Genomic DNA, 11,453 nt, shown 5'->3' with positions numbered 1-11,453 from the left:
AAGCCTATATATTTAGTCGTTGATTCAAAACAGGACATTTTTAACGCAAAGTCTTACCTGTGTAGTTTTATAAATTTCAAATATTCTCTATGACGTTTGTATTGTGTGTTGCAGCTCTTATTGATGATCTAACTCTTCTGGCTCCATGTCCAATAATATTGAAAATATTCCTTGGGAGCAATACTCAACTTCCATATCCCGAACCAAATTATCATATGGCGCAATTTATTGACTGAAGCTTTGGGAAATTTTGCAACTCTAAACTACTATTCAGTTCCATCTAAAGAAGAACAAAAAAATGAAGGATGGACCCATAGAGAAAGGATGGACCAATATGGTATTCTGTGGATGCACCCTAACCTAACAATTTCAAATTCAAATCTCTAGAAGACTTCGTGTTCTTTCTAGATTAGTTTTGAATTTACTTCAAATATTCCTGATGTCTGGTGTAAATGTTGTGATTGAGGACCTATCCACACACCCAAGTTGTGTGCATGGTCCTACTTTATTATTCTCAAAGGATATCGATGGCCACAAAAGGTTTTATTATGCCTGTTCCGCATGTAGAGATAGAAAAAAATGTTCATACTTTGTTTGGCAGGATGAAGTGGAGAAATATGTGAACAAAAAAATTAATAAACAAATAGTGGAACACCAGAAAGTGATAAATCACCGTTCGCTGTTCTTGCAGCTGAATAAGGTAGTACTTAAATAACGTTTCTCAATTCTAATTCTCATTTTGTGATAATTATTATTTTAGGTGAAAGGTGCACCTGAAGATCGTAGGTTGTATTGTAACACTTGTGACTTATTGGACCTTAAAGAAAATTCTAATGTTCACGAAGATCATGATGTGAAGAATGGTGTTACCGACTATGAACTAGAACATCCTTCAGAGTTTCTGAAACCACTTGACGATTCAAAGAAAGAGGCACAGTATCTCTTCACAGAGAAATGTGTGACACGTATTATAGAAATGTTACAATTTCTAGGCAAGAAGTGAGTAAAATTAAACAATTTTCTTCGATAATTACCAAACTATTTTTACTTAACTGTCTTTTTTAGGAATGTTATATGTATTGGCACCCCAAGGATATTTGAATACATCAACAGCAATATGTCACTTGGAATGAATGCAATTTTACTTGATTTCGATTCTAGATATCATTCATTTTTTGGACCATTACAATTTTCTTGGTTCAATATGTTCAACAATCATTTTTTCAAGCAGGATGGAAAAGAAGTATTCAGAGATTTTTTGAAATCAACAAAGTAAGTTAATTATTGTAAGGAAGAAAATGTTGAGTTAATATTTTTATAGTGTTTCAGATACAATTTTATTAACTGATCCACCATTTGGTGGAAGGGTTGAACCAATTTCTGATACGTTCAACAAAATGAATGATCAATTCAAGAAAGTCCATAAAACAGATGGGGACTTGCCTATCTTCTGGATATTTCCATATTTTATGGAACCACATATTCTGAATTCGATGAATAATTTTGCCATGCTGGATTACAAAGTTGATTACGATAATCACCCATTATTTCAACAAGGAAAAGGTGGAAGAAAATTCGGCTCCCCAGTCAGAATATTCACAAATTTAGAACCAAGGTAAGTGCATTTTCCCATCTAAAAACTAGAAATCAATTCATAATGCGTTTAATTTCAGTTCGATAACTCTTCCTGTAGAAGAAGGTTACAAGTATTGTAGTATATGTGAAAAATGGGTCGCAGAAGAAAACAAGCATTGCGAGGAATGCAATTCTTGTACTTCTAAAGATGGTCGTACATATGTCCATTGCGCTTTATGCGATAAGTGTGTTAAACCAACTTGGAAACATTGTAAAAAGTGCAGGAAGTGTGCAATTGAGACGCATAAATGTGGACAGCTGCCGTTTACTAAGGTAGAAGATGATTAATTTTTATGTTAGGGTTGTATTATCGCAATGTTAATTTTCTAGGATTGTTTACACTGCAAGAAACCAGGACACAAGAAAGTAGACTGTCCAGAACTGAACCAAAATGGAGTTACTACTAAAAGAATATCAGAGGTGGAACAAGAACATGAGGAAGAAGAAAGTTTGGAACCAACCCAGAAGAAAGTTTCAAAGAAAAGGAAATTAGAGATGAAACAAAAACGCGAGGAAGAAGACTGTTCAGAACAGAGCCAAAAGAAAGTTACAAAGAAAAGGAAATTGGAGGCAGAACAAGAACATAAGGAAGAGGACTGTTTAGAACAGGGCCAAAAGAAAGCTACAAAGAAAAGGAAATTTGAATTGAAATCAGAACACAAGAAAGAAGACTGCTTAGAGCTGAATCAAAATGGAGTTACAAAGAAAAATAAATCTGGGTTGAAACAAGAACAAAAGGAAGAACATTGTTCAGTAAAGAACCAAAAGAAAATTACAAAGAAAAATAAATCAGAGTTGAAACAAGAACAGAAGGAAACGGAATGTGCAGAAAAGAGCCAAAAGAAAATTACAAAGAAAAAGAAGTCAGAATTGAAACAAGAGCAGAAGGAAGAAGGTTCAGAACAGAACCAAAAAAAAGTTTCAGAGAAAAGGAAATTGGAAGTGGAAGAGGAATGTTCAGAACAGGGCCAAAAGAAAGCTTCAAAGAAAAGGAAATTTGAGGTAAAACCAAATCACAAGAAAGAAGACTGCTCAGAGCTGAATCAAAATGGAGTTACAAAGAAAAATAAATCAGGGTTGAAACAAGAACAAAAAGAAGCATGTTCAGTAAAGAACCAAAAGAAAATTACAAAGAAAAATAAATCAGAGTTGAAACAAGAACAGAAGAAAGAAGAATGTGCAGAAAAGAACCAAAAAAAAATTACAAAGAAAAATAAATCAGACTTGAAACAAGAACAGAAGGAAGAAGAAGGTTCAGAACGGGATCAAAAGGAAGTTACAGAGAAAAGAAAATTGGAGGTGAAACCAGGACATAAGAAAGTAAACGGTTTAGAAAAGAACCAAAAGGAATTCACAGAGAAAAGAAAATCACAGGTGAAACCAGGAAAGAAAACAAAGAAGTTGAAAAAACAATAAAAAAATTCATATAATGTTTTCTGCAATCAATGTACACTTTTGAATTTTTATATATCAAAACAATTATAAATAAATGTATATACAAAGTGTTATTTCTTAGCTTGACTTCAATCCTTCATAGATCGCTCTCAATATAATAACAACAGCATGGGAACCAGGATCAGGATATCTGCCAGTTTTTAATTCGACAGATATCCGTTCTGCCCCTGCAACACCACATCCGAAAGCATCGAGGTAACTCGGCATCTCAAAGAGATTATTTACTGTTTCATTGACACAAGCTTCTAGTGGATCAAGTAGGGTGTTGTCGCCTGATTGAGCTAGAGTGTATCTAAAATAATAAAAAAAATAAATTAGCAACATTTAAACAAAGTAACAGTATTGTATAAAATCATTTTGCCAAGAAAATACTGGATGATATCGATATTTTAAACAATTATGTTGGCAGAACTGTCATAGATGAAAGCAATGATGTAATAATACATAGAACATTGACTCCAATATTAAAGAGAGACAGGTTGACGCGCCGGTCACGTGACCATGTAGAAGAGCATAGAGAAATTTGAATTTCAACCAATAACAAAATAGTTTTATTAATTCAATATGTTGAACCAATCAAAACTATGTTATGACTCCAATCAGCTGATGGAAACATTATTCATCACACTCCTATGTTGGAGTTGGTTCCTTTCTTTCTCTTTATGTGCTATCTACATATTATTAGATCATTTCTTTCGGCAATAAATAGAAATTTTGAACAAAAATGGAGAATAGCACTGATGTGAAGGGAATAATTTTTCCGCTCTTGTTCAAATTTGAATTCATGAAATTTCGCAGGAACTGATTTGATCCTCTTAAACTTGTAAACTGACAATCCATAAGAAAAATTACAGATTTTTAGGCAAAATAATCAATCATGAAAAAAATAATCCGACCCTAAAGTTGTTATTGCAGATTTTTTGACCAATTCCTTTACTTTTTTGGCATATTTCAAATTAGCTCTAACCTCTTCAAGGAATCCACCGAATTTTTCAAACTTTCCAACCAAACGGGACCTTCCAAGTTATCATCCAGTTCATCTAAAGGAAGGAATGTGGAGGCAGCCGCTTCGAAAAGAATGCAAAATATACAGCCTATAGGACCCCCTAAATGATATTCGCACAATTTGCTGATATATTGGAAGAAGTGGTACGGTAGATTGAAGTGGGCCTTATTAGCCCTGAATTTCTGCAAGAACATAACAGCAGCTGCCTTCAATCTACTTCCTGTGTTGCTGTTCCCCGATTCAGCGTCCATTTTGTTGATCTGTCTTTCACAAGAAATGATCGCTTCGCATGCAAAGTTCGCTGCATTTTTTACCCTGTTTGCGTTCTGATCTCTTAGTTGTGGACCTTTGATGACTATAGTTTCGGTTCTTGGTTTTTTGTGGAGTATGCTTTGTTTTCTCTCAACCACCTTTATATCTGTGCGAGCGTCTGCTATATTTTGCCATCCTGAAGAAACATGAATATAATCTCAGGAAATATTGAGCGAATTTTATAGAATATACCTAAGGCTGTTGTTGGTGCATCTAAATACTTCAAGATATCCGGTTGAACCAACCTCAGCAAGGATATTATGATCCCGTCGAAATACATGGACCCCAAAAAGGTTCCAGAATAAATTCTAGTCACTACCACTCCCTTGTCATCCAAATGTCCTATCAGCTCCTTTACAATTATCATTTCCTCCAATTTTGATATGCCTCCAACGTTATTGACCAAAAGAACAACAGGTGTAGTTCTTATTTCCAAGAATGGTTGTTTTTTATTCGAGTATAATAGTTCCTCCATCAGAGAGTTTACTATTTCTTTCACATGTGATTTACGAATTCTTTGTAAGGCTGACTCCCCATTGACATTTGTACCGATCACAAACTCTGAGACTGCTTTACAAACACACCGTTTCCTTAGAAGATGTTCTCGTGTACCAAATGAAATGCTTAATAAATTCTCAGTTAACATTTGACAATGCTTGTATATTTTATCTATCGATTGTCCGTCCTCAGCCATAGCCCCTGCTATTTTCATTATTAAAACAATTCCACTCAACCCTACAATAACATTAGAATTGAAAATCATTATTGAAACAGAAATTGGAGTTAGGTGTACCTCTTCTTTTACAACTTGGTAAATCCACATTGGAATAATTATCGAATATAGGAAGCATCATAACTCTGATCAATTCTTTTTTAGCCCTTTCGGTAGCTAATCCAAAATTCAGCAAATCACCAGAGTTACCGTTAACCAGTATAAGAATTCCACGAAGGGATATTGCTGCCAGCTCTCTTATGGTTCTCAATATTGGTCGACTAGGCGGTGATTGTAAAAGATCTCCTAGAAATCAATATCTTAGTAAGGAGTCATGTTCAGTTCTGTCGTCAACCTTGGACAGCAGCTGCAAGCATTCCTTTCCCAACATAATGAGCGAAAGCAGGCTCTAACCCAGAAGGTCCACCCGAAAGGATCAAAACTTTGTCTACTTGTTCTAATCCTTTATGCAGGATAACATTTCCTACGTTGAGAATCTCCAAATCTGGATTTAGAGTGGCTAATCCTAATAAGGAGTCTGACACTGCTGTTACACCTGTGTTCACGAGTAAATCTTCTGTATTTATTTCCAAAGTATCCATGACAAAATAAAAATAAATTTTGAATTTAAAAAATTTGCATAAAATTTCTGTCAGATAACTTCTGTGTCCCTTTTTTCTGGTCTACGGTTTGGGCTCCTCTGTACGAGGGAACTACTGTTATTATTTCATATTTGGCAGGGGATTAAACCGTATATTTTCTAAAATATCCTTTTCAAATGCAGGCAAAATAACTGAAGTAGAATAATCTCAAATGACGCATAATCTATCAGTCAAGGTCGTCCACCTTTTCACCATATTTGGCAAACATAACCGCTACTATCTGACGGCAGATGAAATCAAAAACTTGTATACTTTCAATAAAAAAGTAGGTGATTGCTAAACATATAGTATCTTGATACTATTCACTTATTTAGCATTTACCGAATATACATCCAAAAATAGATTCCTTGGATTAGAATAACCCATAAATTGTAGGCGTAGTTTTGTAAGTTCTATTTCCGGTGAAAACCTTTTTTATCTTGGGAAAATGTCATATTCACCAAGTAAGTACCCTTTTCCTTTGCTGCATTATATGTTTTAGCAGTTTATTGATAATTATTCATGTAATATACACATTTAAGATTGTATTTACATAACCCTAATCCTTTTTTTACAGAAAGTATTTTTGCTACCCTACCAAGAACTGCCAGAGGCCAACCTCTAGTTCTAGGAGGAGATCCAAAGGGAAAGAACTTTTTATATACCAATGGAAATTCAGTTATTATTAGGAATATAGAGGTAGTATGCTTGCAAGTTGATATTCGATCCAGATATATATTTCATATTTTACAGAACCCTGCAATATCCGATATTTATACCGAACATTCTTGTCCAGTTAATGTTGCCAAATATTCACCCAGTGGATTCTATATTGCTTCTGGAGGTAAAGTGATCTATCAGAATATTCTGCAAATATATCTTCAACTTTAGATTGATACATTTCAGATCAGAGTGGTAAGATAAGAATTTGGGACACAGTAAATAAAGAGCACATTTTGAAGAATGAATTCCATCCTTTTGGAGGCCCAATTAAAGATATCGCCTGGTCTCCAGACAACCAAAGAATGGTGGCTGTGGGTGAAGGCCGCGAACGTTTCGGGCATGTCTTTATGTCGGAAACTGGAACATCGGTTGGTGAGATCTCTGGCCAGTCGAAACCCATCAACTCCTGCGATTTCAGACCCTCAAGGCCTTTCCGTATAATAACCGGATCAGAAGACAATACAATTGCTGTATTTGAAGGTCCACCATTTAAATTCAAAATGACCAAACAGGTAAACATAACCTCAACAAAAATTCGAATTTTATGGTTTCACTAGATTGAAACAATTAAATTTCTGTTCAGGATCACTCGAGGTTTGTTCAGGCTGTAAGATATTCCCCAAGTGGTAATTTGTTCGCTTCTGCCGGTTTCGATGGTAAAGTTTTCATTTATGATGGAACTTCATCCGAATTAGTTGGTGAGGTTGGTAGCCCTGCTCATAGCGGGGGAGTTTATGGTGTCACATGGAGTCCAGATGGAAAGCAACTCCTCACGGCTAGTGGGGATAAAACTGCCAGGCTCTGGGATGTAGAAACTAGACAAATGGTATCGGAGTTCGTCATGGGTAGGTGTTTGGTCTCATTTAATACTTTTAGTGACAGAAAGTTCCAAGGAAATGATCTAAGTGACTGAAAATGAATTGATTGGAGGAGTGAAAATATTTCTAATTGTTTTTTAGGTTCTAGTGTAGATGACCAGCAAGTATCTTGCCTGTGGCAAGGCCAGTATTTGTTGAGCGTGTCTTTGAGTGGTTTCATCAGTTACTTGGATGTGAACGATCCTACCAAGCCCATAAAAGTCATAAAGGGACACAACAAGCCGATAACCGTTATGACTTTGAGCGAAGATCGTAGCAGTATCTTCACAGGTTCCCATGACGGTTTCGTCACAACTTGGAGCGCTTCAACTGGTGAAAACGATAGAGTTGAAGGTAAAGGCCATGGAAATCAAATCAACGGGATGAAGGCCCACGACGGAACCCTTTACACGATTGGTATCGATGATTCTTTGAAACAAATCGATATCGAAGGTAAGATAACATCGAATTACATCAAATATGTATTTTCCCAACGTTTCAACTCGACAGGCAACACATACAAATCCCAGGACGTAAAATTGGGCTCCCAACCGAGAGGCATGGACATCCTCAAGGAACAGAACATAATCGTTACAGCTAGCGTGAATGAGATCACCGTGGTGCAAGATAACCGCAAAGCCGGCAGTTTGAAGGTCGATTACGAACCGTCGAGTGTCAGCTGTTCTCCCAGAAACCACGTAGCGGTTGGGGGCACCGGAGATTCCAAAGTGCACATCTACGAGATCAACGGAACGAATTTGAGTCCCATCAAGGAGTTGACTCATCGTGGGGCTGTTACTGACGTTTGTTACTCGCCGGACGATAACCATCTGGTGGCTTGCGATGCCAACAGAAAAGTTATACTTTATAAAGTTCCTGAATATGAGGTAAATTATTTTTATTAATTCTGACCTTTCCTGTTAATTAATTCCTACTAAATTAGTTTAAAATCCTATAAATAATTATTTCAAGTGACTAAACTTTACTAACACATATTTCTCTTGAAATTTGCTTCATTTCTGTTGGATAGAGCTTGGCAGTAAGTTTTTAATTATTTTACTATTTTTTCATAAATTATTTCGTAACTGAGTGCAGAGTGTCCCATTCAAAAAACATCAACTTGGGAAACCCTGTACATTTGTAAAAAATTGGTGTTTATGGATTGAATCTCTCATAACTTTTTTATAGGGTTATGTTAGGTTAGGTTAGGTTTGTGAAATATTGTAGAAGAATGGCTAGATTTACAAGATAAATATATAATTTCACTGTTTTTTTGATAGCTTGCCAATAATAAAGAATGGGGCTTCCACAATGCAAGGGTAAATACTGTAGCATGGTCTCCAGATTCTCAACTTATAGCAAGTGGAAGTTTGGACACCAGTATTATAATTTGGTCAGTTGCCAACCCTGCCAAACATACGATCATCAAAAGTGAGTACAAATATTTAAATTTCAGTATTAAGACGCAGTATTGTATCTTCGTTATTGTTTATCTTTTTATTTATTATTTCCTGAATTGTCCTATTGAAAAGTTCCCGGTCTGATGCAAAGATGGCGGTGCTAGTATTAAATCCATATGATTTTCAGTTAGTACCAACCTCCAAAAGATACGTGTCAAAATTTGACAGCAGTCCGACCATTAGTTTGTGAGATATTGCGTTGTGAGTGTAGCTGTTGTTGTTATTTGATAAAAGATGAAAAAAAAGAATTTCGTATGCTGATAAAAAATTGCTTTTTGATGGCAAAAAATGCAGTTGAAGCAAAATCTTGGCTTGATGAAGAGTTTCCGGGGTCTGAACCAGGAAAATCAACCATCATTGATTGGTATGCTAAGTTTAAACGTGATGAAATGGGCACCGAAGACGACGAACGCAGTAGACGCCCAAAAGAGGCTGTCACCGACGAAAAAATCAAAAAGGTTCAAAAAATAATTTCGAATGACCGTAAAGTGAAGTTGATCGAGATAGCAGACATTGTGAAGATCATGTACATCATACCATTCACGAATATTTGTACATGAGAAAGCTGTGTGCAAAATGGGTACCGCGTGAGCTCACAATCGATCAAAAGCAACAACGTGTTAATGATTCTGAGCAATGTTTGTAGCTGTTTAAGTGCAATAAACCTGAATTTTTGCGTCGATATGTGACAATGGATGAAACATGGCTCCATCATTTCACTCCGGAGTCCAATCGACAGTCTGCTGAATGGACTGCACACGATGAACCGAATCGAAAGCGAGGAAAAACACAACAGTTAGATGGCAAGGTTATGGCATCGGTATTCTGGGATGAGCAGGGTATAATTTTCATTGATTACCTCCAAAAGGGTCAGACCATCAACAGCGATTTTTATATAGCTTTATTGGATCGTTTAAAAGATGAAATCGTCAAAAAACGGCCCCGTTTGAAGAAAAAAAAGTTGCTGTTTCATCACGACAACGCGCCGTGTCACAAATCAATGAAAACAATGGCAAAATTGCATGAATTGGGCTTCGAATCGCTTCTGCATCCAACGTTTCCGCCAGATCTGGCCCCCAGCGATTTTTTCCTGTTCTCAGACCTCAAAAGAATGCTCGCTGGAAAGAAATTTAGCGCCAATGAAGAAGTACTCGCCGAAACTGAGGCCTATTTTGAAGTGAAAGACAAATCGTACTACAAAAATGATATCGAAAAGTTGGAAGATCACTGTATCACCCTTGAAGGCAACTATGTTGAGTAATAAAATCGAATTTTGCCAAAAAAATGTGTTTTACTATGGTAGACCGGGGACTTTTCAATTGGCCTGTTATAGGTTTTTCTCTTTTTTTTGGTTACTTTGTGTATCTTGTTTTTTAATTCTTTTTTGTAGATGCTCATCCCCAAAGTCAAATAACGAAGCTGAGCTGGTTGGACAACGAAACTCTGGTCTCAGTTGGACAAGACTGCAATACTAAACTGTGGAACATTTCACCATTTTAATGCTATTTATTTTCATTTATCATTCATTTTCATTGTCGAACAAATTAACAGTATCTTTATCTGGTCAATTTGAATTTACAATATGCATTTACGTACTATCAAATCGAATTTATTGTTTTTTTTTTTTGTTTAAAATTTTATACAAAGCTTTATTTTACATTTTCTTCTAAGTCAACTTTATATTTAAATTATATATTCATATATCTTGTGTTCTTTTTTTTTTGAGGTGTGTATAATTGATATAGTACAGCATTAGGGATGTTATTGTATTGAGCTCTTTAATGAATGGAATACTATTTGATAAAACTTATTTATTATTAATAAAGTGATTGCCAATAAATTTTTCTTATTACTTTGTTAACGATTCCTAATTGGAGATTATTGCACCAATGGACTCTAATCCTCATGGTCTAGGGAAAACAAATTAAAAAATAAATATATACGCGAATTAAGCCAGTTTTTCGAAAAAATTTTGAGATTTATATCAGTAGTGTCATCTATCCGCATTTTACTGAACTAAAACTTTCCGAGGCCCCCACAAGTATAGAAACCTGTAATATGTTCCTCCTCACCTCAACTGGGTTCGAACTACTCTTCCTAGATGGCACCATTGTGTCTCAAATAAAAAAAATAGAAATTTGGCATTGGATCATCTTCAAATTTTCATATAATGAGTTTCCATGCTGAATATATATCTATCTGTAGCTGATTTTACTTACATACCCCAAAACTGAGATATTGGGAAATTTATAGAAAAATTGTGCTTAAGATATGAATACATATTTTTCTGTGCTAAATCGATACCTTACTTGAAATCTACGACTTCGAAACCCTCTAAACCTACATATAGTGAAATGTTTGAATTAAATAGGACGATTTCTCGCAAAAAAAATTTGATTCAGATCGACTTCAATATTTGATATTATATGAAAAAATTTTTGATGCTGAAGTCTTATTCGCAATCAGTTCCTCCCTAGAAGACCTCAAAGTAAAGTTATTTCGAGTTTTGTGGTAAAATTTGAAGAGGGTTTGGTCTGCCCTCTGGTGGCATAAATCTAAGGCTTGAAAATGGGAAATAAGGTGCCATACAACAGTTGTGTGTAAACTGGGCTTTTGTGGTGTAGAAAAATTTTTCTGGTGAAAATCGATGAA

The 11,453-nt window shown here is 35.5% G+C and overlaps 3 protein-coding genes across 3 annotated transcripts; 2 read left to right on the top strand and 1 right to left on the bottom strand.

Moving 5' to 3' along the window:
• The first annotated feature begins 338 nt into the window (after window positions 1-338).
• Window positions 339-3,143, top strand: LOC123683258 (rRNA N6-adenosine-methyltransferase ZCCHC4). The gene is made up of 6 exons (XM_045622182.1): window positions 339-700; window positions 761-999; window positions 1,066-1,272; window positions 1,322-1,615; window positions 1,674-1,908; window positions 1,966-3,143. Exons 1-6 carry the CDS (start codon window positions 440-442, stop codon window positions 3,049-3,051), a joined length of 2,322 nt encoding a protein of 773 aa, XP_045478138.1. The 5' UTR covers window positions 339-439; the 3' UTR covers window positions 3,052-3,143.
• LOC123683261 (triokinase/FMN cyclase-like) lies at window positions 3,037-5,729 on the bottom strand. Its single transcript, XM_045622184.1, has 5 exons — window positions 5,476-5,729; window positions 5,202-5,426; window positions 4,601-5,143; window positions 4,058-4,544; window positions 3,037-3,382 (listed from the first exon to the last, which is right to left on the bottom strand). The coding sequence occupies exons 1-5, from the start codon at window positions 5,720-5,722 to the stop codon at window positions 3,148-3,150; spliced, it is 1,737 nt and encodes a 578-aa protein (XP_045478140.1). The 5' UTR covers window positions 5,723-5,729; the 3' UTR covers window positions 3,037-3,147.
• A 357-nt stretch (window positions 5,730-6,086) lies between these two features.
• On the top strand, window positions 6,087-10,641 carry LOC123683259 (actin-interacting protein 1). Its single transcript, XM_045622183.1, has 9 exons — window positions 6,087-6,225; window positions 6,339-6,460; window positions 6,515-6,605; window positions 6,668-6,996; window positions 7,068-7,329; window positions 7,444-7,794; window positions 7,852-8,228; window positions 8,622-8,772; window positions 10,192-10,641. Exons 1-9 carry the CDS (start codon window positions 6,210-6,212, stop codon window positions 10,299-10,301), a joined length of 1,809 nt encoding a protein of 602 aa, XP_045478139.1. The 5' UTR covers window positions 6,087-6,209; the 3' UTR covers window positions 10,302-10,641.
• The last annotated feature ends 812 nt before the right edge of the window (window positions 10,642-11,453 follow it).

The sequence above is a fragment of the Harmonia axyridis genome, chromosome 6, assembly GCF_914767665.1.
Source record: "Harmonia axyridis chromosome 6, icHarAxyr1.1, whole genome shotgun sequence".
Classification (NCBI taxonomy): Eukaryota; Metazoa; Arthropoda; class Insecta; order Coleoptera; family Coccinellidae; genus Harmonia; species Harmonia axyridis.
Note: the sequence above shows the minus strand (reverse complement) of the source record. Positions and strands in the feature narration are given on the sequence as shown.

Bases quoted from the DNA above. Each gene is read 5' to 3' on its own strand.
- LOC123683261 (XM_045622184.1), bottom strand. From the start codon at position 5,722: ATGGATACTTTGGAAATAAATACAGAAGATTTACTCGTGAACACAGGT. The intron at 5,144-5,201 runs GTACACCTAACT...ATGTTATTGTAG, and splicing joins ACCAAGTTGTAAAAGAAGAG to GGTTGAGTGGAATTGTTTTA. The intron at 3,383-4,057 runs GTTAGAGCTAAT...TTATTATTTTAG, and splicing joins TCGGTGGATTCCTTGAAGAG to ATACACTCTAGCTCAATCAG.
- LOC123683259 (XM_045622183.1), top strand. The intron at 6,461-6,514 runs GTAGTATGCTTG...CATATTTTACAG, and splicing joins TTATTATTAGGAATATAGAG to AACCCTGCAATATCCGATAT. The intron at 7,795-7,851 runs GTAAGATAACAT...TCAACTCGACAG, and splicing joins GAAACAAATCGATATCGAAG to GCAACACATACAAATCCCAG.
- LOC123683258 (XM_045622182.1), top strand. From the start codon at position 440: ATGTCTGGTGTAAATGTTGTGATTGAGGACCTATCCACACACCCAAGT. The intron at 701-760 runs GTAGTACTTAAA...TTATTATTTTAG, and splicing joins TGTTCTTGCAGCTGAATAAG to GTGAAAGGTGCACCTGAAGA. The intron at 1,000-1,065 runs GTGAGTAAAATT...TGTCTTTTTTAG, and splicing joins TTACAATTTCTAGGCAAGAA to GAATGTTATATGTATTGGCA.